The 25,804-nt window shown below is 36.1% G+C and overlaps 1 protein-coding gene across 8 annotated transcripts in view; it reads right to left on the bottom strand.

The window, feature by feature from the left end:
- LOC132670999 (BEN domain-containing protein 5) overlaps positions 1–25,804 on the bottom strand; it is a 1,465,258-nt gene that overhangs the window by 708,162 nt on the left and 731,292 nt on the right. For all 8 annotated transcript variants that reach the window (XR_009606944.2, XM_060621418.2, XM_060621420.3 and 5 more), the window contains one exon: positions 10,448–10,542. Coding sequence is in view for 7 of the 8 variants with exons in the window: in XM_060621418.2 (XP_060477401.1) it covers positions 10,448–10,542 (95 nt within the window). In the remaining variant the exon portion in view is untranslated. The remainder of the gene's footprint in view (positions 1–10,447; positions 10,543–25,804) is intronic.

Here is a 25,804-nt window from a genome sequence, read left to right as displayed (position 1 = left end):
ATCATATGCTCATCTGTAAAATTGGGAAAGTGACAGATACCCTTCCCAAGGTTCCAAGAGAATCAAAGCACCTAGTACAATGTCTGAAAGCTGTTTATGGCAGAAAGATATACACTAAACTTGAATTCAATTGAACTGGACTCCCTACAAGGAGACTGGAATCATAATATTTTAGTCCAGTTTGAATATGGAGAGATCTTGGAAGTCACCACTTTTAGGTTCATTAACCAGCAAATTCTCTGCCCCTCACTCATTTCCTCATTTGTCTCACCATCCCATGACTGGGATTGTATCATATATCCTTTCTTTTTTTTATTGTTAAAAATGTTTATTTATTTTTGAGAGAGAAAGAGAGAGAGACAGGGTGTGAGCAGAGGAAGGGCAGAGAGACATAGGGACGGAATCCGAAGTAGACTCCAGGCTTTGAGACGTCAGCATGACCCGACCAGAATTCGGATGCTTAACTGACTGAGCCACCCAGGCACCCTGCATGAATCCTTTCTTTCTTCCTTTCTGTGCTCCCTTCCATTTGAGTTTTGAGGTTAAACAATTATAATAACTACAGTGCTTTCCCAGCATGCCCTCTAATTTGACTGGGAATGCTGACAGTGATAGGGATGGTCCACCCTCCCTCCCAGTGCAGGAATCCCCCCCACTGTCTCGTGACAGATGGCCATCCTCCTTCTACTGAGGCAGCTCTCGAACTCAGCACACACTGAGAGCCCCCCTGTTGCACTGGTCTTATTGGTAGGATGCACTTTATAAAACTAAAGGAAATGGTTAGAAATTGTTACCAAGCTCAAAGTTTTCAACTTTTATTTGAAGGCAATGCGTCAGCAGTGAGGAAAGTGATAGGTAGACAAGTCATTCCCAAGTGGGCTCCAGGCTCTGCTATGCATTTACTTGCTGTATGATTTGTGACAAGTCATATATCTTGCAGTTTTTATTTCCCCATCTGAAACAGCGTGGATAATAATCTGTATTTTATATAGAGTGGTGAGGAATATCAGTATATCTGTTTTTTAAAATAAAATTTGATTCAGATAACTGAGAAGTGAAACAGACAAAAGCACATTTGCTCTGGTGGAAATAAGAGAGAATGGCCTGCATTTTCAGTGAATTTTCTCCTTGCCCTATGCAAGAACTCTTCAGGCAGCACAGAGTGAAAATCACCTAGATTGGACAACTTTGCTGTACTCTGTGTGAAGAAATGGTGGCACAGAGAGGTTAAAGGACTTACTCCTGATTCATTCCATGAGCTTCTAGAAGACCCAGAGATGGAATACAGACTCAAGTGTATGTTACTCCTACCCCACTGCCTTATTTCTAGTTCTACATTTCCTCAGGTCACATTATTCATTCTGGAATATGTTTTTTAGAGTTTTTCCTTTTGTTACACATTCAAAAAGACCCTCCCCATGTTTTTCTCATACCCCTCATTCAATCTTTAGGAAGCTTCAGATCCTTCTGCACTTGTTGACATTCTTCAAAATATTCTTATACTTTGGGGGCTTTTTTGTAAAAGGAGTGGGATAAGTAATACAGGTTTTACTTTTTGTTTTGAGATAATTATAGATTCTCATGGATTTCCAAACATAGTACCGAGAAGTCTTGTGTACCCTTCACCCAGTTTCCTTCAAAGGCTGCATCTTTCCTAACTATAGTTGTGAATAATGAATAACAGTTTCAAAACCAGGAAATTTACATTGGTACATGTGTGTATAGTTCTACACCATTTTATCACATATAATCACCACCACAATCAAGATACAGAACTATTTCATTACCACAAAGAGTTCTCAGATGCTACCCCTTTATGGTCACACCGACCCCACTCTCCCTTACCATTCTGTGATATTACACACACATAACTTATCACAGTCTATTGGTGATGACATATACCAATCTGACTGAAGTGCAAAAACTACTTCCTTTTAAGTCCCTTTACCTTATTGCGTATAATATTATGTTAAATATTTCCTCCACAAACATTGTGCATCAGTGTTATAATTATTGCTTAAACATCAAACATAATTTAGAATACACAGAGCTAAAGGAGTTTATTGTATTACCTATATTTTTACTCTTTGTGTTGTTTTTTTCCTTTCTGACATTCCAAGAGTCCTTCTGCTATCATTTTTGTTTCAAGAACTTCCTTTTCCCATTCTTTTAGGGGGTCTTCTGTTGAATACTCTTAGTTTTTCCTTCACCCAAATGTCTAGATTTCTTGAAGAATGTTTTTTTGCTGGATATTGGATTCTGAGTTTACAGTTCTTTTCTTTCAACATTGAAGAATATTGTGCCACTTCCCTTCGGTCTCTATAATCTTGGATGTCATCTGTTGTGTTCAAAATTTCCCCTTATGAGGTAAGGTGTTACTTTCTCTCACTGCTTTCAAGATTCTTTCTTGCCTTAGTTTGATTATGATGTTTCTTGGCATGGATTTCCCTCATTTTTTTTCTGGTTTTGGGTTCATTCACTCTCTTGAATCTATAGGTTTATATCTTTTGCCAAATTTGAGGAGATTTCAGCCATTTTAAACACTTTTTTCACCACTCCTCAAATTCTAGTGACATGAATGTCACGCTATTGGTCCCGTAGGTCCCTGAGATTCTATTCATTTTTCTTTTTAGTCAATTTTTTGTCTATTGTTTAGATCTAGTAACTTCTATTGTTCTATCCTCAAGTTCACTTATCCTATCCTCTGTCCCTGCAGTCTCCTATTGATCCCTTCTTCAAGTGTGTGGCAGAAGTCCAGACTTATGTGGTCTGACATCATGTAGAAGAGGAAAGGATTCATTACTGACTAGGAGGAATGAAATACCCAGTTCCCTACTTTTTTCTGACACCACCTGGTGGAAGGTTGGAACAAAGACGGAAGTCTAGGTTCCTCACCCCTCCTTTGTTGGTGAGGGTGGAAATGGACAGTTTTTTTACCATGGTGTTCAGCTGGAGTGGGCAATTATTGTCTCAAAGTTTTCTGTCCTACTAGGCTGACCGCTCCCCCCCACCTTTTTTTTTTGTCTTCTGTTCAGCAAGAACAGGGTTTGGGGAAGATTTGTTTTTCACCTATGACCATTGGCATTTCCGGGTTAGGTTTCTGGCTTCTCAAGCAACCATTCTAGTATATGAAGCAAAAATGAAACCCAGGGAACTCACCAATATAGCATTTCTCAGGTCCTGAGAGACTTAGCCAGTCTTCCCTCTTCTCTCCACCTTTCAGGTCTTTTATGTTTGTTACGTAAATAAGGTATATGCTTTTAGCTATACTTAGTGGGAGAAATAGGGAAGAGTGCATCTACTCCATCCTTTCCCAGAATGTTTGTAATGTCTTATCTTTTCTTTTTAATGCATTTATGTTTGTTTTTTAGAAACTCAGTTTTGACACTATACTAATGCCAATATTCTTAAGACACAAGTTCAAATGAGAACAAAAAAGAACAAAATGGACATCTTACAGCTTCTAAACTAGTTTTTTTTATTCAATGACAATCCTTAATGCTGTCCAGATTGCAGTAAAACTGATAGAGACAGACCAAGAGTAGCATTTTAAATTGGTGGAACATATTTTGAGAGCATGTATAGCAGAAGCTTATAGTAATTAATCTTGTAATCTCTCCCTTAGGAGAATCTCTCTGATTCTAAAAAAATAATTTGACAAATCTACCTATTATAATATTATCTACTTTAGAAAAAACATATTAAAAAAACTAAATGCTCGCCAACAGAGATATAATAGAGTAAATTATGAAAAGGAACAGAATATAAACGGGTATATATTTTTGATATTAGATTGCTGCTATGTGAAAATGTGCTCATGGAAACAAAAACTAAAAAAGAATATGTAAAATTAAAAACAATTGTTAGATTTAGCAGAGGAATAATGTATTAATTCATTTATTTAACAGATATTTATTGAGTATGTACAATATACCAAGCACAGTTCAAGGTGCTAAGGATACCTAAGTAAACAAAAAAAAATGACAAAAATCCTTATTCTCATGATGCTTACTTTCTAATAGATATAGAGACAGCTAACAAAATAAATAATACATTATAGCTTGATAGATGGTAATAAGTGCTATACAGAAAAATAAAGCAGGAGGATTAGGTATATGGGGGGCCAGGGGATATAATTTAATTTTAAATGTATGACTTACTTGTTTTGAAAAATATTAATCCATGAATTTACAATTTTTCAAACAAAATAGTATTTTTGTAACAATAGAGTAAAGCCCCATTATTTCAGAAAATATATCATTAATTTCGAAATTTTAGTTTCTTTCTTCATAATATCAAGGATAAAGATTATCATTACATTAAGAATAATACAGATTGTGGGGCACCTGGGTGGCTCAGTTGGTTAAGCATCCGACCTCGGCTCAGGCCATGATCTCCTGGTTTGTGAGTTGAGCCCTGCATCGGGCTCTGTGCTGACAGCTCAGAGCCTGGAGCTTGCTTTGGATTCTGTGTCTCCCTCTCTCTCTGCCCCTCCCCTGCTCATGCTCTGTCTCTGTCTCTCCCTCAAAAATAAATAAACATTAACAAAATTAAAAAAAAGAATAATATAGAGCTATTGCTATTTGTACATAGCTATCACTATACTTAATTCAAAAGAATATGTATTATAACTGCCTGTTTACTTGCTGTCTGTCTGAGGGCTTGTATCTCTTTCCTGAATCTTCATAGCCAAACATTTTAAAGAAGTTTATCTCACTCATTATCTCAGACAGCTGGCTTGAACTCCTGCCACATCAGTAAAATGGCACTCAACAAAACCCCTAATAACCTCCACATTGCTACAAGCATTGAACATTTTAATACTTAAATTATCTTTTTTTTTTAATTTTTTTTAACGTTTTTTTATTTATTTTTGAGATAGGGAGAGACAGAGCATGAACAGGGGAGGGTCAGAGAGAGGGAGACACAGAATCCGAAACAGGCTCCAGGCTCTGAGCTGTCAGCACAGAGCCCGACACGGGTCTCGAACCCACGGACCGCGAGATCATGACCTGAGCCGAAGTCGGCCGCTTAGACGACTGAGCCACCCAGGCGCCCCAATACTTAAATTATCTTTGACCTTCAGTAGCAGTTGGCATTGTTAGTCACTTCCTCTTTTTTAGAAAAGCCCTCTCCTCTTTATTACATGACACCATACTATCTTGGTTTTCTTCCCACCCCTCTGGTCAGTTCCTCTTATCCTCTTTGGTGAGCTTCTCATCCTCTACCTGACTTTTAAATTGAAGGATTTCTCAGAGGCCTGTCCTAATCTTCCCTCTTTAGTCCATATGACCTCCCTCAGACATCACATCTGCCCCCACCATTCTGGTCATCATCTACAGGCTGATGACTCCTGAATTTGCATCTCAAGATTCCTCTCTTGAATCTCTTACCAATATATCCTATTGCCTACTTGACATATCTACTTGAATATCTCTCAGAAACTTCTAGCTGAATGTTTCCAAAGCCAAGCTAACCATCTCCTTTTTCCAACCAAATCTGCCAAAGCTGTCTTTCCTCCTATAACCTTTGTCTTCCATAAACGGCACCACCACCGCTTCTGTTGCACATGCCAGAAAACCCAGGAGTCATCTAGAACTCCTGCCTCTCTTTAATCTCCACATCTAGTCAATCAAAAGGTTAAACTGATTCAGTCTTCTGTTAACCCTCAAATCCTTCCACTTGTTTTCATTGTTACTGTTATCAGTCTAATCCATCATCAGCTGTAGCCTAAGGTATTACAAAAAACCTCCAAACAACTGTCTTCCTAAGATATTTTCTACTAAGCAATAAGACTGAACTTTCCAAAATGCCATTCTGGTCATGTCGTGCTCCTGCTTAATTTCTTTAAGTGCCTTCAGAATCAAGTCCAGTTCTTCACCTTGGCTTACAAAGCTCACCTCAGTCTCACTCCTACATACCACTCTAGTCATCTTCTCTTTAGAATTTAAGGTTCCAGGGGTGCCTGGGTGGCTCAGTCGGTTAAGTGTCTGACTTCAATTCAGGTCATGATTTCGCAGTCTGTGGGTTTGAGCCCTGCGTCAGGCTCTGTGCTGATAGTTCAGAACATGGAGCCTGCTTCATATTCTGTGTCTCCCTCTCTCTCTGCCCCTCCCCTGCTCATGCTCTCTCTCAAGAATAAATAAACATTTTTTAAAAATTAAAAAAAGAATTTCATGTTCCAATCATGTTGGCCTTTGCTCATCAAAGAGGTAATGTTCTTTCTCATCACTTGGCCTTCAAACACATTCTATTTCTTCACACATATCTCTGCCTACTATGATCTTACTGCTTTTGTCTTAGTTCTCAGCATAACACACCTAAGGAAGGTCTCTTATCCCTGGAGCAGCTTAAGTCTTAAATGCTGAATAGTTTCCACAGCATGCTTAATTCCCCCTGTTATAACAGTTATCACACTTTACTGTAGTTATATGTTTCATGTCTAGCCCAGCAGACTATGAGCTCTATCAGAACAGGAATTATATCTCTCCCCACTATTTTGTTCTGATGCCAAGCATAAGTCTTGGTCCATTGTAACTATTCAGTAAGGATTTATTGACAGGGAGAGGAGGGAGGGAAAAAAGAAAAGGAGGGAGGGAGAGAAGGCATAACGCTTACTCAATTAGTCTTGAGTGAGTCAGGAAAAAAGAAGAGAAATGGGCAGGGAATTAATTGAGTTAATAAGCTATTTGAGGCTTTTTAAAGTTATCCATTTCACATATGTTTCTTATAAAAACCTCAAGGAAGCTATTTTGCATTTTATAGTAAGGAAACTGAAGCTTATAAAAGAGTTGTTATAGCTCATCATGTTATATCTTCAATCTGGAAATCCATTTCCTTAATTTTGTTCACGTCCCATTTCCTTGAGATCTAGGTGAAGTACCAAGCACATGCAAAGCTTCTTCTTTACTCTCCATAGCCCTAATCATGCAGTTTTCTTCCTCTTCTATAGTCCCACATCATATTTTACATAATTCCCTAATGTTTATTAGCACAATGCTCCTTATACTGTACTTATTTCTGTTTGTGTTCCGTTTAAATTTTTAGAAAATAAAATCTTAAAGAAATAATCCAGATCACATTATTCATATTATCAGATTCATATAATCACCCCAGAACCTAGTAGAAAGTTAGATGTTCAATAAAATTGTGTTAAATGGAAGCCACCTCTAAGGTTTAGTCTAATCTTCTCAATCTACTGTAACGGACAAGTCAACCAGAAAAGTTATTCCAGATCTACCAAAGGTCACATAGCAGTATGTAACTCTCTGCTTATTTGTGTCTCCTTTCCCACCTTCTCCATGCAGAGAATATGGGAGGAACAGTAAACTTGGAGTCCTGGGGTCTCTGGCTAATGCCACCACTTACTGCTTGTGTAAATATCCTAGGCTTAGTTTCTGCTTAGGTAAGAATACAGATTTTGGCAGTCTTTTAATGCCAGTTCCCTGCAGTGGCTATCAAAAAGCAATCTCAGCCTTGGACAATATTAAAACATATTAATGAATTGTGGTTGCAGAAACTTGAGCTAACAACTAACACTTCTTAAAAAGTCTAATATGGAAACAAAATTAGAGTGAACTAAAATAGGCAGAAAAACTGCAAAAAAAAACCTTCTCCATTTTGTTGCTAGGTATTCTCACTTTATCTCTTCAAGGCCGAATAGCCTTGAGTGGCCATATATTTGCACAATGGCTTTTTAGTTGCTTCTTTTGCTCATCTTCTTTCTACAACTAATTGATTTCCAGACCTGTACTAAGGCCTGGCATCTTTACTTGACATCAGTTATGACCCCTATAACAGAAATGAAGAAGAATGTTATATTTCACCTAGAAAAGTACCTTTTCCTAATCTGGTATATATTTCATCCAGGAAAATTAGAACTTTCAATACTTTTTATGAAGTAAGAGTTTTTTCAAAGCCTGGTTGAAATATTAAAGGAAGTGAAGCCCGCAGGTAAGAAAAGTATCAGAAATGTGTCCTTTTGTTTGGTTGCCTTGGTTTTGGGAAAACTGGAATTAGGAAAACACTAGTTTTCTAATACTATTCTAATACTGGGATCTATAATGTATTTGTCAGTCTTAAGCCAGGCTGTTGTCTAGAATCCTAAATTGTGATGCACTCCACAGGGCCAATAAAATCTAATATTAAGAGAGCCAGTCATGTACACTTTTTGTGTTGGCCTAAAAACATTTAGAATAATGACTATTGCAAGACAGGTTCTGGTACAGGTAACTGACACAAGAAACAGAGTAAAATCCTAGGCAGAAAGCACCAAAGGGGCAGAAAGAATCCTTGGAGCAAACCAGTAGCAAAGAGAGAAACAATTATGGCAGGTAAAGATCAGTTAATAAAATTCTAAAAAGAAAGTTCTCTTTGAGAACAGATCTCTTCTGTCATATTCATACTGTATCCCCAACATCTAAGATAGTACATGGCATATTAAGATAATCAATAAAATCCTACTAAGTAAACAAATATCTCAGTCTGGATTGAAGAAAGGGAGCTATGAAAGAAGTGAGTAGCTTTGCATCCAAAGTCTGGGGATAGCAAAGTAAAAAAGACAAGAAATGAGGCATATCAACAACCTGATTTGCTCTGGTACTTAGTGCCTTACTGGGCTGATGAACTACAATAAACTCAATTCTGAACATTTAAACTCTTTCAGACTATTAGAGAAGCCCAATGACTGGATAATGGCTGCTTTTGAGAGCCTGCCAATATTGGATAAGAGCACTAACTTAATCCTCAGGTATTATAATAGAAATGCAAGGGCTCATTAATATTTCAAAATCTTGTCAAGAGCCCTGACAGAGAGGCCCCAAATGATAATCCATATGAAACAAAACAAAACAAAACAAAACAAAATGATTAAGGCTTAAGGATTTTAAAAGCATGAAAAAAGAGAAGACTCCAGCATTGAACAGTTGGGGAAAAAGAATAGTGATTACCGTTGCTGGGTAAGATCCTAACACAGAGCCTAATAAAAGAAGTACAATGTTATTTTGAGGGTTCTCATGAGCAGATCAACAGTGATGTCCTTTTGTTAGCAAGGTTTGAAGTACACATCTACACATATACCTATTAGCAGAGAGACATGCTATATTATTATCCACTGGGCTGAATTCAGAAAGTCAAAACAAAGGCTTATCCCTTGCCCAGATCCCATTGTCAAAGGAGATCCAGGAACAGGAGTATAGTTGACTTGATGCAGCAAAGCAAAAAACAGGCCCAGGAAGATATTTTTATCTTTTAATAAACAGTTTTCATTATCATTGAATGCCTACACTTTCATAAACCTGAGCTTCATAGCCCAGCATTTATAGAAAATTGCCAAGTATCGTTTGTAGATAAAAGCACAATTCAATATTTATGAATTGCTAGTTTTCTATAAATATAGACATTTGGAGATAATCTCCTCACTAGTCATTAAAATTTGAACAGGGATCAAAGCTAGAATAATATTAACAATTCCTCACATTTGTATAGTGTTTTACATAATACTATTAATAATAGATGACATTTATTGAGCACTTAGCAAGTGCCAGGCACTTTACATGTAAATTCTCATAACAAATTCAGTTTAGTTCAACAAGCATTCAATTAATACCTACTGTGTGATAGATGAATAACACTGGTTTCTGTCTTTAAAAACTCTCATCTTGTTGCATTCAATCAATGTTTGTTGAAAGAATAAATGAATGGATGAATGAAAAATTAATTGGTTTGAATGGTAGTGTGAGGTAATAAAAAATGACATAGGCTCCTCCTTTAACTATCTATGGTCTTGAGAAAGTACTTAACCTCTCGTAGCCTCTATTTTTTCATCTGTAATATATGAATATTTAAGCTCTCCCTTGTAAAACTGTTATGACAATAGTGACAGCAAATGCTCTCAGTAAGTGAGAGCAGTTATCATCATCATCACTGCCATAATTATTACTATTACTAAGCAAGCTTATCAAACTCTCTTCACCTTTCTATAGCATGGGACAAATATAACTTTAACATCCACAAAGCACATAGCATCTATACAAAAACACCACAAACACCAAGCAAAGCAAGGGAAATCTACTAAATTGTAGTTCCCAGTGCTCTGCTGGTACAACATGTGTGTTCAGGCTAGGAAACAAAACAAAACAACATAGCATCAACTTCAATTATGTTTCCAAAGATACTATGATAAAAGACCAACAAGACAGGAAGTTCACCAAGTAACAGACTGTACCTTCCTTCATAATAGAATGCTAGTCACTCCATATATGGAACTATGTTCCCTATTCCAACATTCTCAAAGAATCATACCTAGAGCCCAGACAATGGCCATCAAGAAACTCATCTTACTCCTGTCAATGCCAGTGAGACTAAGCACTGGCCATCCAGCATGTAAACTTTGAGATCTGGACAAATTCTCCAGCCATAAGTGGGTCCCATTCTGTGGGTCACTTACCATTTGGGTCTGCTAGTAGATTTCACCATAGGGGCCATTCCATCTCTATAAAGACTCTTGGTTTTACTGAAGTTAACAATGTTGAAGATGACTCTCTGAAAGAAAGGGAAAAGTTTATCAGAAGACTATGCTATCCAAGTTCCTTTTCCTGCTAATTAGGAATGGAAACAATAAGCAGGGTTAAAGGAAGCCATATGGACTATTTGCCACCAGTATAGTGAGAATAAATGGTGCCCACAGAAATACAATGTGTTTGTGCCAGTTTAGTATAATAGTCAAGAGCACAGACTCTGTAACCTGGAAGCCTGAGTTTTAATCCCACTCTACCACTCTCAAACTGTGTGACTTTGCCAAGCTACTAAACCTTTCTATACCTCGGTTTCCTCATTGGAAAATGGAGATAATAATAGTACCTAGGATTATTGATGATAATTAAATAAGTTAATATATGCACAGTGTTTGGAACCATTCTTTGTACATAATTAATGCTACATAAGTTTTAGCTATTATTATTAACTGTGCCTCTCTCCAGCATGACCTAGAATTTACATGGATATGAACAACAGTATTGTTAGAGTAACAGTAGTACATTTGAAGTTCAACCAAACTAAAGATAATAATTGAGTGCAAAGCTGAAGTTAAAAAATTCTGCAACTGCTCAGCACCCCTTTTACTAGACCTGGAGGATATATGTCCTCTTTTTCGCCACCTTTTGTTATCCTCTGCTGGGGCAAGTTGTACTGAGCTCAACCCTAATCTCAGCAACAACTCACAGAAGCATAAGTACTTCCCCTCTCTGGTCCTCAACTTTAAAATGGGGGAGTGGAGTGTTCTAGATGAGTAAAGTCTTTCCAGAAGGATAGTCTAGTTAAAAGAGATTAGCTTTTGTTTTAGTAGTCAACTTCACTATAGGTGAAGAAGAGAGATGAGGAAAGATAAGGGAATTGGGGTTAAAAGACACTTTGTGGCTCCTGAAATAGTCCAAAAAAAAAAAAAAAAAAAGAGGATGGGGACCAGAGCAAGGGCAACCAGAATAGTTGGGAAAAAAAGGAAAATTTTCAAAAGGTTACAATATGCTGGGTTTTCTATCCATAGGCAATTAAAGAGAGGGGAGCATCAAAATTTACATATTATCTCACTTAGCAAACACTTATTGTGTGAGGTATTATATAATATTAAGTCCAGGAATTTTGTTCATTTTTATAAATTTTTAAATATTGTTCTATAACTATACAAAATATTAACATTTTCATTTTACATATGTGGAAGCTGAGCTCAGAGAGGCTAATTAACTTGTCCAAAGTCATGCAATTAACAGAAGACTTGATATTTGAATCCAGGGAATAAAAAGATAAGTAAAATGTCCATTATCTCTACCCTTGAATTACTCACTAAGGTTCCAAAATTCTATAATTCTAACCAAGTCTATTTTCTAAAGTAAGGGCAAGAATAAATATAATGGTAATTTTTTAAGGCTTTAACATTTTTTCTTCTTAAAAGAGAAAATCAAAGCTATTTTCTCAGGTCTCATATTTGGGACTACCATAAAATGCTTTCTTCTATAAAATGAGCTCTTAGGAATAACATGTTTTCCTTTCTCCTCAGAGACCTACCTACTGACCCCATCACCAGGCATTTCAGTTGCAGACCTCTCTTCTGTCATTAAATTAAGTCATCAAGAATGTCTAAGGCTGTTCAATTATTAATAACATGGACCTGCCTGTTGTCAGTTCAATTACTTCTTCCAGGGTCTTGGCCACTGTCTGATTTAAGAAAATCAATATCAAGGGGACAAATTGCCTTTGAATCTCACAGGGCTTATTCCCCCCTTTCTCTTCTGAGATTTTCCAAGTGTCAGATCCATTTCCGGTAAACCTGGAAGTTACACTGCACTTTCAGGATCTAGATTAATACTAAATGCAATGAAAATCCAATACATAAATAATGTTCATATGTGAAGCTGGAATAAAGAAGTGAGAAAGCAAAATATCTGTTGATCATTAATATCCTACTAAGTTCCAGTAAAATTTCCTAGGTGTTTTAAATATGCTATATTATTTAAATATTCCATCCATAAACAAAAGCTGTCTATTTTAGCCCAGTTTTAGATGTGAAGAAATTGAAGCTAATAAAGGACAATAAAGACTATACTTCCTCTATGACATCCCATGCAAAAAGAACACCATTCTCCTCTCAAGCTTTTTTTTTTTTTTTTTTTAAAGTAGAATTAATGGTAAGTTACATCTATCACTAACAGCTAAGGTTTCTTTTTTTTTTTTTTTTTTTTAATTTATTTTTGGGACAGAGAGAGACAGAGCATGAACGGGGGAGGGGCAGAGAGAGAGGGAGACACAGAATCGGAAACAGGCTCCAGGCTCCGAGCCATCAGCCCAGAGCCTGACGCGGGGCTCGAACTCACGGACCGCGAGATCGTGACCTGGCTGAAGCCGGACGCTTAACCGACTGCGCCACCCAGGCGCCCCTCTCAAGCTTTTTTTAAATGTTTTCTAGTCTATTTAGCAAGGCAACATGTGGCTATGAGAATCAAAGGTATTTGGAAGTAGGCAGTGCAGGAAATCTTGGCTTTCCATATTTTACACTTCAGTATCTACTATTTACCCCAATGCATCACAAGAAATGGCACCCATAAGGTAATGGTAACAACAATTATAATAATAGCTAACAATTCCTGAGTACCTTCTATGTACCAAATTATGAGTTCAGCACTCATTCACACTATTTCAATATGTTTCATATTAGAATCGCCTCATTGTATGTTAGAATCATTTGGATAGCTTTTAAAAACTACTGACTCTTGGGCCTCAACACCAAATCACAATCTCTGATATCTGATGTATCATTTCATTTGTTTTGAGGATAATGAACTTTTTGAGACAGGGACTATTTATTTTCCTTTACTTATGGGTGAGGCAAGTAATACTGAGTGTAAGTAAATTAAAATCACATAAATAATAAGTAGTAGAGCCAGAATTTGAAGCAAGTCCATTGACTCAAAAGTAATAAGATCATGGACATTCCAGACAGATACATCTGAACTGAAACCCAGCTCCCCACTAGTTCTGTGAGTTTGGGCAAAATAATTTTATATTGATTATTTATATCTGAAATTGGGATGATAATAGCACCCTAAAAAAGTTTTATAAGAATCTGTGAGATTATATATAAATCACCCAGCACATTATATCTAGCTCATAAAAGGTACTCAGTATTTATTAAGCCTTCCTCCTTATATTCAATAAAATAGGATCTTTTAGTTCATTAACAAATTCTTCCTTCTTTTCTTCATTTATTTTTCTTTCTTCTTTAATTTTTTTTAAACATTTATTTATTTTTGAGAGACAGAGAGAGACAGAGCATGAGCAGGGAAGGGGCGGAGAGAGAGGGAGACACAGAATCCTAAGCAGGCTCCAGGCTCTGAGCTGTCAGCACAGAGCCTCATGTGGGGCTGGAACTCACAAACTGTGAGCAGAAACTCACATGACCTGAGCTGAAGTCTGACACTTAACTGACTGAGCCACCCAGGTGCCCCTCTTTTTCTTTCTTCTTTAGATTTAAATTTTTAATCCAGGATTCTTGTTTTAGCAATATGGTGCTTGAGATAAGAGCTTTGTAAATAGTGACCTGCAGTACACTGTTAGACTCAGACTGGATTATAGCTCTCAAGCAGCCATATGTTTGAGGCCTAGAGCTCTGTCCATTCTGACCAAGGGGTTCATGGTGTTATAGAAGAGTACAAGCTTTATTCTAGGTGTAAGCCATCGAGAGGTCCAATGTAGCTGGGTGTGTAGTGAAGAGACTGCGTGCTGTCTAGGCAGTGGATTTGATTCTCTGACTTTGCAAATATCTGATAATTTTGTCCAATCATGAGTAAATTTCCCATTTAAGGTTGTCCAAGGTAGCGCCAGGGACTATTCTAAATAGGCACGTGCATTCTGAAAATTAGTGGGTCATCACAATTTTAAAATAATTCATTATCTAACAACATTTATTAAAGTTTGCTTAGATTTGAAAGTCATTTGATTTTCACATGAAATTTCAACATCGCAATTATAAGTGGAAGGAAAGGGAGAGTTGTTCAATGACTTAAATATAATTTCACATAGTTTAAATATTTGAACAGTTTTAAATAAATATTACTTTATTGTGTGAACACTTTCTCATTGATGGTGACTATTAAGATTTTGAAGACATTGTCACTGAAAAGTCTCGATTACAAATTGCATATATCCATTTCAGAAATAAAAACCTCATATAAAAATGATATGTTCACAGACACAAACTGATAAGTTTCAATTAAAAATTTGAAGATTTAAAAAATAAATTTAGCATTTGATTTCCACTTTAGATTTAAAATGGAGGCATTTCATTCCAAACATCCTGGCTCATGCAGATTTAAATTTTCATTTGCTGTCCTTGCATGGATGTTAAATATAAGTTCCTAAATACCAAGACCAATAAAACCTGCTTTCTGCATGTTCTCAAATATTCCTGTGGTTTCTAGAAATTTGCAGAAGGTTATCTATGGCAGTATTCTCCAAAATTTTTCATGCCTAGGCACAAATAGAAAATAATATTAAGGCAGATGGAAAAAATGATATTGTGCAGAATGTTAGGGTACCTGGGGAACATTTGGTTGGAAAACCATATGAAGTTTGGTGAAAAAAATAAACACACTGTGTTGAGAACATTCTTTACATAAAGAGCCTCTAATGAAAAAAAAAAAAAGAAAAAGAAAGAAACAAACAAACAAATCCAGAGTCCAGAAAAATACACAGGTGCAGAAAGAAGGTTATTGGTCTCGGTATCTAGGAGCTTACATTTTAACATCCATGCAAGGATAGCAAATGAGAACTTAAATCTGCATGAGCCAGGATGTTTGGAATGAGATATCTCCATAACACTACTACTCTCAAAATGATTTAGTATTCATAGAACTATGGTCTAGAAAGAAATCATTCACAGTGAGAGATGACAAAGAAGTATGCCTATCTATTTCTGGGTTTGGGGTAGAAACAAATAATTAAAAAGAAAATAGGCCAGAACATATTTGGGTTCGGGTTTGAATTTATACTATAGCTTCAACTTAAGAACCCAGGTCAAGAACCTAAAATAAATTTAGTTACAGGCAAATAGTCCTACAGAACCTAGTGAAAACAATGAAAAGTTGTTTTGAATACACACATTTCAACCCAGGAACATAGGATTTCCATAAATAAAGTCCTGTGGAGGTTAACATTTCACAGAAATTTATAAAACACATAAGGAAACAATCCACACTAAAAGTAAGAATAAGCTATAAAAATAGATAAATGAATTTGGCTACAAAGAATTTCAAGTTATAAAACTATCTGGCCAACTATAAAGAAAATATTTTTGTAATGACTAAAAAATTAAAATAATGTTTAAAACACATGAAAACAGAACAAAATAAATAAAAAAAATTTAAAGACCAGAAATATTTTCTAAAAAATTAAACAGAGCTTCTAGAAATATATTTTTTACACTAATTGAACTTAAATTCAGTAGATAGGTTAGAATGCAGAATAGATGATATTTCCAAAACTCAACACAGTATATTCAGACAATAAAAAGTATGACAAAGGGATACAGAGGAAAAAATAAAAATCTGCATTACATATGAATTTTAGAAAGAAGCTAAAGGAAACTAGCATTTTCTCAAAAGAAAATGCGACTCAGATTTCAAGAATCACAACTCAGTCCAAAGCAGGATTAAAAAAAATCTAGATATAGACACATCCCAGTGAAACTGCAGAATACCAACAATAAAGGGCATTTTTTCAGAGCAAACCAGAGAAAACATAAATTACCCACAAAGACACAGGAAATTAGACTTAAACAGACTTAACACCAGCAACATGAGAGACCCGAAAATAACATATGATCACCCAAGAATGAAGGTAAAATAAATTTTCAGACAAAGCCTAAGAAGTATAGGAATTTCAGACCCTCAGTGAAGGAGCTACTTACTTAAGGATGAACTTCAAAGAAAGAAACTGAACACCAAATGTAAGAGTGGCAAGAAACAAAAGTGAGCAGAGAAACAGGTAAATCTAAATAAGAATTGACTACATAAAAATATTATTATGAAATAATAAATTTGAGGGGTGCTAATAAGTTTGCATAAAAACACTGGTTAACAATAACAGATGTGTTTGGGGCTGGGTTGAAGTGGAGGGAAGCAAAATCAGAGTTAAACTATGATAATGACTTTGTATGGTTCCAAAGGAGGACAGGGATGCTAATTAACTTAAGACATTATAACAAATAAGCATGGGGCAGTTCAAGAGCAATCACTATAATTACAGAAACAGGAGTTATAAATTCCAAATGAGTAACAGGAAAAAGAGAATAAAGAAAACATGGCAAATATAATAGAAAGTTTGACAGGATAGAGGATAAAAAGCAAGGAAAAAACGTTGTATATGGGAAGATCAAATAAGATAGTAAAAATAATTCCAAATATCAGTAATCAAAATATTGGAAATTGACTGATTAACATGTTTAAAAAATTTCCCAAACTGATTAGGAAAAAAAAATCCACATTTACCATCATTCCCAGGGAATGACTAAAATGTAAAGATATTTATTTACACAGTAATTTAAAGGTAATTTAAATGTAAAAGGATATGCTCTTAAGGCTGAATAATATTCCATTGCATGTATATACCACATTTTCTTTATCTGGTTATCTATTGATGGACATTGTGTTGCTTCCACCTCTTCAATATTGTGAATGATACTATGAACATGGGTGTTTATTTTTAAAGTTAGTTGTATTTAACAAGTCACAAAGTTCTTGAAAATCTGACAATTAGCCATTGAGACCTGGCACCGGCTGACTTCAGCATATTACTATCTGGAACCAATGAATGGGGGAGCACACAAACCTTCCCTGCAGGATTTTAAAACTGAGAAACTATGGGATGATTCAAAGCAAGACTCAGAACTAAGATGGCGCCATAGTGGGAGGCCCCTAGGCTTGCCTTGTCCTGGGAACACAGCTAGAGAACTGTTAGATCATTCTGAATACTTAGGAAAATGACCTAAGGACTGATAGAACAAACTGCACTACTAGAGGGAAAGAAGAGTCCACTTCAAGGAAAGTAGAAAGTGTGGAGACATGGTTTGGGGGAGAAATGGATTACAGATGCTGCAGGGGGGAGGGAGCCCTCATTGTGGAGAAAGGTGAGATGGACTGGAGCAAACAGTGGTAAGCAAAAGGAGAACACTTCCCCAAAGCCATTGGCTGGGAAAATGAGAGGGGCTGAATTTCATGAGTTTTTGCAACCAGTGGGGATCAAAGACTGGCGTTTCAGAGGTCCCCAGGCTTGGTTACGATAGAGACCTGAGGATACTGCACTACTCCTGGAGCAGAGGAAAGCAAACAACCCTGGGGACAGACTGCTTGATCTGAGGATTGCCTAAGTGGCATGGGGAGAGACTGTTCATTCTCTTTGGAGCACATCTGTGAGAGATGAAATTGCCTCTGGGGACAAAAGAATCAACGAGCACCATTTCCTTTTCCTGACCCACAGTGTAAACCAACTTCAGTGAACAGCACAGTGCCAACCCTGGCTGCCTAAACTGCCTACACCAAGTCTTGTCCTGCTGCACTCCACTGGTACTGCATTTCTAGGGAAAATGTGCCTAAATAGTGGGCCCTATTGACCAACAGAGTGAGGCCCTCCCCCCGCAGGCACCATGTCTGCTAACCTGGAGTTCTAAAGAGCTTCAATTCTAGTGGAAATAACATCAGGTCTCTTTTAGCAAGCCGACCAGAGCACACCTAGTTAAAACTCACCACACTCTAGTCAAGGTCCAAACATTCCCCACTATAGACAAGGAGAAATTCTGTAGAGAACTGACCTGAAGGATAAACAGCCACAACACAGCAGCAGAGTGCACATCAGGGAGACCCTTACCACAGACATAAAAGAGCTAAAAAAAAAATCAGGCCAAAGTGAAAAATGCAATATTTGAGATTTGAAATCAACTGCTGGAATGACCACAGGAAGGGAAGAAGCAGAGGAACAAATAAGTGATACAGAAAATAGAATAATGGAAAATAATGAAGGTGAACAAAAGAGGGAAAGAAAAGTCTTGGATCATGAAAGTAGACTTAGGGAACTCAGTGACTCCATCAAGCATGATAATATTTGTATCATAGGAGAACCAGAAGAAGAAGAGACAGAAAAGGGGGCAGAAGGTTTATTAAAAAAAAATTGCACCAGAAATATTCTCTTACCTGGGGAAGGAAACAGACATCCAAACCCAGGAGGCACAGAGAACTCCCATCAAAATCAATAAAGGCATGCCAACACCAACACATTGTAGTTAAATTTGTAAAACATAAATATAAAGAAAAAAATCCTAAAAGCAGCAAGACAAAGGAAGTCCCTAACTTAGATGGGAAGACCAGTAAGGTTAGCATCAGATTTCTACATAGAAATTTGGCAAGTCAGGAGGGAGTGGCATGATATATTCAATGTGCTGAAAGGGAAAAATCTGCAGCCAAGAATACTCTATCTAGCAAGGTTATCATTCAGGATACAAAGAGAGATAAAGAGTTTCTCAGACAAAAAATAAAAAATAAAAACAGACAAACAAAAAACCTAAAGGAGTTCATGACCACTAAACCAGCCTTGCAAGAAATATTAAAGGGGATTCTTTGAGTGGAAAAGAAAAACCAAAAGTAACAAAGGTTACAAAGGAAGAGAGAAAATTTCCAAAAACAATGACAAAACAAGTAATAAAACAGCACTAAATACATGTCTATCAATAACCACTCTAAAAGTAAATGGAGTAAATGCTCCAATCAAAAGACATAGGGTGCTCTTTAAACTCCAAGTCCTACTAAAGAATGAATGGGTTAAACAAGAAATTAAAGATGAAATGAAGAAGTACATGGAAGCCAATGAAAATGAAAACACAACAGTCCAAAACCTCTGCAATGCAGCAAAGGCAGTCATAAGAGGGAAGTATATAGCAATCTAGGCCTTCCTAAAGAAGGAAGACATGTCTCAAATACATAACCTAACCTTACACCTAAAGGAGCCAGAAAAACAACAACAACAACAACAACACAAAACAAAATAGCAAATAAAGCCCAAAACCAGCAGAATAAGGGAAATAATAAAGATGAGAGCAGAAATCAATCATATATCTATATCTATATTGGTATCAATGTTGATATCGATATAGATATACATTAGAACAGATCAATGAAACCAGGAGTGGTTCTTTGAAAGAATTAACAAAATTGATAACCCCCTAGCCAGATTGTTAAAAAGAAAACAGAAAGGACCCAAATAAATAAAATCATGAATGAAAGAGAAGATATCATAACCAACACCACAGAAATACAATTATTAGAGAATATTATGAGCAATTATATGCCAACAAATTGGGCAATCTGGAAGAAGTGGACAAATTCCTAGAAACATAAACTACCAAAACTGAAACAGAAAGAAATAGAAAATTTGATCAGACCCACAACCAGTAAAGAAATTAAATCAGTAATCAAAAATCTCCTAACAAAGAGTCCAGGGCTGGATGGCTTTCCAGGGGAATTCTACCAAACATTTAAAAAAGAGCTAATACCGATTATTTTGAAGCTGTTCCAAAAAATAGAAATGGAAGGAAATCTTCTAAACTCATTCTATGATGCCAGCATTACCTTGATTCTTAAACCAAAGACCTAACTAAAAAGGAGAACTATAGACCAATTTCCCTAATGAACATGGATGCAAAAATTCTCAACAAGATACTGCAAACCGAATCCAACAAAACATTAAAAGAATTATTTATCACGATCAAGTGGGATTTATTCCTGGGATGAAGGGCTGATTCAATATCCACAAATCAATCAATGTGATACATCACATTAATAAAAGAAAGGATAAGAACCACATGATCCTGCCAATAGATGCAGAAAAAGCACAATTGACAAAATACAACATCCTTTCCTGATAAAAAACCCTCAAGAAAGTAGGGATAGATGGAACATACCTCAAGATCAGAAAGGCCATATACAAAAGACCCACAGCTAATATCATCCTCAATGGGGAAAAACTGATAGCTTTCCCCCTACGGTCAGGAACATGACAAGGATGTCCACTCTCACCTCTCACCACTATTGTTTAACATAGTGTGTGAAGTCCTAGCCTCATCAATCAGACAACAAAAAGGGAAAAAAAGGCACCCAAATCACCAAGGAAGAAGTCAAACTTCACTCTTCACAGATGACATGATACTTTATGTGGAAAACCCAAAAGACTCCACCAAAAAACTGCTAGAACTGGTACACAAATTCAATAAAGTCGCACGATATAAAATCAAAGTAGAGAAATCAGTTTCATTTGTGCATGCAGCACAAATGATGATGCAGCAGAAAGAGAAAACAAGGAATCGATCCCATTTACAACTACCCTGAAAACCATACAATACCTAAGAATAAACCTAACCAAAGAGGTAAAAGATCTAACCAAAGAGATAAAACACCGATGAAAGAAATTGAAGAAGACACAAGGAAATGAAAAAAAAGCTCCATGTTCATGGATTAGAGGAACAAATATTATTAAAATGTCTGTACCACCCAAAGCAATCTTCACATTTAATGTAATCCCTATCAAAATAATACCAGCATTTTTCACAGAGCTACATGAAAAAAATTCTAAAATTATATGGAACCACAAATGACCCTGAATAGCTAAAGCAATCTTGAAAAAGAAAAGCAAAGCTGGAGGCATCACAATTCTGGGCTTCAAGTTATAATACCAAAGCTGTACGTCAAGACAGTGTGGTACCAGCACAAAAAGAGACACATATCAATGGAAGAGAATAGAAAACTCAGAAATAGGTCCACAAGTATATGGTTAACTCTACTTTGACAAAGCAGGAAAGAATACCCAAGGGAGAAAAGACTGCCTCTTCAACAAATGGTGTTGGGAAAACTGGATGATGACATGAAGAAGAATGAAACTGGACCACATTCTTATACCATACACAAAAATAAATTTAACATGGATTGAAGACCTAATGTGAGAAAGGAAACCATCAAAATCCTAGAGGAGAACACAGGCAACAACCTCTTTGACATTGGCCATTGCAATTTCTTATTAGATAAGTTCCAGAGGCAAGGGAAATAAAAGCAAAAATAAACTTTTGGGACTTCACCAAGATGAAGAGCTTCTGTACAGTGAAGGAAACAATCAACAAAACTTAAAGGCAACCAACAGAATGGAAGAAGATATTTGAAAATGACATATCTGATAAATCCCTATTTGGGTTAGTATCCAAAATCTACAAAGAACCTATCAAACTCAACACCCAAAAAACAATAATCCAGTTAAGAAATGAGCAGAAGTCAAGACTTTTCCAAAGAAGACATCCAGATGGCTAATAGACACTTATGAAAAGATGCTCAACATCAATCATCAGTAAAATACAAATCAAAACCATGATGAGATACCACCTCACACCTGTCAGGATGACTAAAATTAACAACACAAGAAACAACAGGTGTTGGCAAAGATGTGGAGAAAGAAAAACCTCTTGCACTGTTGGTGGGAATGTAAATTAGCGCAGCTACTCTGGAGAAGAGTATGGATGTCCCTCAAAAAGTTAAAAATAGTACTACCCTATGACCCAGCAACTGCACTACCCGAATTTATCCAAAAGATACAAAAATACAGATTTGAAGGGTACATCTACCCTGATGTTTATAGCAGCATAATCAGAAATAGCGAAGCTATGGAAAGAGCCCAAATGACCATTGACTGATGAATGGATAAAGATGTGGTATATATATATATACAATGGAGTAATACTCAGCCATCAAAAAGAATGGAATCTTACCATTGGCAGTGATGTGGATGGAGCTACATTGAAGTAGCTAAGTGAAATAAGTCAGTCAGAGAAAGACAAATACCATATGATTTCACTCATATATGGAATTTAAGAAACAAAACAAATGGACATATGGGAAGGGGAAAAAAAAGAGAGAGGGAAACAAACCATAAGAGATTCTTAAAGAACAAACTTAGAGCTGATGAGGTAGTTGGGTGAGGGGTGGGCTAGATGGATAATGGGTATGAAGTAGGGCACTTGTTATCATGAACACTGGGTGTTGTATGTAAGTGATGAATCACTGAATTCTACTCCTGAAACCAATACTACTCTGTATGTTAACTAAGTAGAATTTATTTATTTATTTATTTATTTATTTATTTATTTTAATATGAAATTTTGTTGTCAAATTGGTTTCCATACAACACCCAGTGCTCATCCCAACAGGTGCCCTCCTCAATACCCATCACCCACCCTCCCTCCCTCCCACCCCCAATCAACCCTCAGATTGTTCTCAGTTAGAATTTAAATAAAAATTTGAAAGGAAAAAAAAAGAAAAAATCAATTCTCTCTCTCTCTCTCTCTCTCTCTCTCTCTCTCTCTCTCTCCACACACACACACACACACACACACACACACACAAGCAATAAACAATGAGAAAATAAAATGTAAATGTGATAACAATTATAGTATTGAAAATATCAAATACTAAAATAAATGTAACAGAAAGCATAAGACCTCTACACAGAAAACTATAAAGCATTATTGAGACAAATTAGAGAAGATTAAATAAGTAGAGGAAAGATCACAATAAAAAATTAAAGATTCATTATTAGAGGCAATGTAATTCACTAAAATCCCAGCAGAGTTGTGTGTGTGCATGCGCGTGTGCACACGTGTGTGTGTGTGTCTTGGTGTCTGTGTATGTGTATGTGTGTAAAAAAAATTGATAAGCTAATAATAAAACTTATATGCAGAGGGAAAGAAAAGGGCAAAAAAATAGCAAAGAAAGTCTTATCAGATGACAAGATTTACTATAAAGTTATGGTAATTAAAAAAATGTGACTTCTATTTTTATAGATCTATAGAAAAAGACCAGTGAAACATAACAGAGAGCCTAGAAACTGTATGTGTGTGTATGTGTATGTGTATGTGTGTGTGTGTATATATATATGTGTGTATATATATATATGTATATATCAGAGATGATATCACTGATCAGAATGGAAAGTTGAACTAACAATGAATGGTGCTGGATCAATGGGTCACTCATAATGGAAAACACATCACGTTAGTTCCCTGCCTCATACCAAACACAAAAATAAATTTCAAATGGATTAAGGAATAAAATGTGCAAGGTAAAACACAGGAGATTATTTTATGGACTAAGAATATATATAAAGACTTTTTAAGCAAAGCAGTAGACACATAAGCCATCAAGGAAAACACAGATATATCTGACTGCTTTACAAAAAGGTTGTATCAAAATATACCATAAACATATGGAACCAGAAAAGACCCCAACAGCCAAAGCTATCTTGAAAAAGAAAACCAAAGCATGAGGCATCACAATCCTGGACTTCAAGCTGTATAACAAAGCTGTAATCATCAAGAAAGTATGGTACTGGCACAAAAACAGACACTCAGATCAATGGAACAGAATAGAGAACCCAGAAAAAGACCCACAAACGTATGGCCAACTAATCTTCAACAAAGCAGGAAAGAATATCCAATGGAATAAAGACAGTCTCTTTAGCAAGTAGTGCTGGACAGTGGCATGCAGAAGAATGAACATGGATCACTTTCTTACACCATACACAAAAATACACTCAAAAATGGATGAAAGACCTAAATGTAAGACAGGAAGCTATCAAAATCCTCGAGGAGAAAGCAGGCAAAAACCTCTTTGATCATGACTTCAGCAACTTCTTATTCAACATGTCTCCAGAGGCAAGGGAAACAAAAGCAAAAATGAACTATTGGGACCTCATAAAAACAAAAAGCTTCTGTACAGCAAAGGAAACAATCAACAAAACTAAAAGGCAACCGATGGAATGGGAGAAGATATTTGCAAACAACTTACCAGATAAGTGTTAGTACCCCAAATCTATAAAGAACTTAATGAAACTCAACACCCAAAAAACAAATAATCCAGTGAAGAAATGGGTAAAAGACAGAAATAGACACTTCTCCAAAGAATACATCCAGATGGCCAACTGACACATGAAAAAATGCTCAACATCACTCATCATCAGGGAAATACAAATCAAAACCACAATGAGATACCACCTCACACCTGTCAGAATGGCTAACATTTACAACTCAGGCAATAACAGATGTTGGTGAGGATGTGGAGAAAGAGGATCTCTTTTGCACTGCTGGTGGGAATGCAAATTGGTGCAGCTACTTTGGAAAACAGTATGGAGTTTCCTCAAAAAATTAAAAATAGAACTACATTATGTCCCAGCAATTGCACTACTAGGTATTTATCCAAGGGATACAGGTGTGCTGTTTCGAAGGGACACATGCACCCCAATGTTTATAGCAGCACTATCACCAATAGCCAAAGTATGGAAAGAGCCCAAATGTCCATTGATGGATAAATGGATAAAGAAGATGTGGTATATATATACAATGGAGTATTACTTGGCAATCAAAAAGAATGAAATCTTGCCATTTGCATGGAACTAGAGTGTATTATGCTAGTGAAATTAGTGTAGAACTAGTGCTAGTGTAATAGTGTAGAACTATTATGCTAGTTCTACGTGCATGGAACTAGAGGGTATTATGCTAACTGAAATTAGAGAAAGACAAATATCATATGACTTCACTCATATGAGGATTTTAAGACACAAAACAGATGAACACAAGGGAAAGGAAGCAAAAATAAAATAAAAACAGGGAGGGGGACAAAACATAAGAGACTCTTAAATATGGAGAACAAACAGAGGGTTACTGGAGGGGTTGTGGGAGGGCAGATGGGCTAAATGGGTAAGGTCCACTAAGGAATCTACTCCTGAAATGATTGTTGCACTTTAGCTAACTAACTTGGATGTAAATTAAAAAAATAAAATAAAATAATAAAAAAATTAAAATTAAAAAATATATATACCATAAACAAATGAAAAAAACAAACCAATTATAATGGAAAATGATTAATATACCAACCTGTAAAGAATTCCTATAAATCAAAATATGAAAGAACAACAATCCAATAGAAAATGGGCCCAGGATATAATCAGACAAGATACAGAAGAAGACATGAGAGGTCTATAAATATATGAAAAAATTATAACCCCAGTGGTAATCAAGGAAATAAAATGAACAAAATAATTAAATACATTTTTTAATCATCAGATTAGCAAATTTAGTAAAACTAAAAATACCAAGTATTGGTAATTATGTATGAAATAGTGATTTTTGAGCATTGCCGGGTGAGCATGTAAAATACAATAGCCTCTTTAGAGA

The sequence above is a fragment of the Panthera onca genome, chromosome C1 (genome assembly GCF_046562875.1).
Source record: "Panthera onca isolate mPanOnc1 chromosome C1, mPanOnc1 haplotype 2, whole genome shotgun sequence".
In the NCBI taxonomy this organism is placed as follows: domain Eukaryota; kingdom Metazoa; phylum Chordata; class Mammalia; order Carnivora; family Felidae; genus Panthera; species Panthera onca.
The sequence above is the reverse complement of the archived record's forward strand: the minus strand, read 5'-3'. Positions and strand labels throughout refer to the sequence as shown.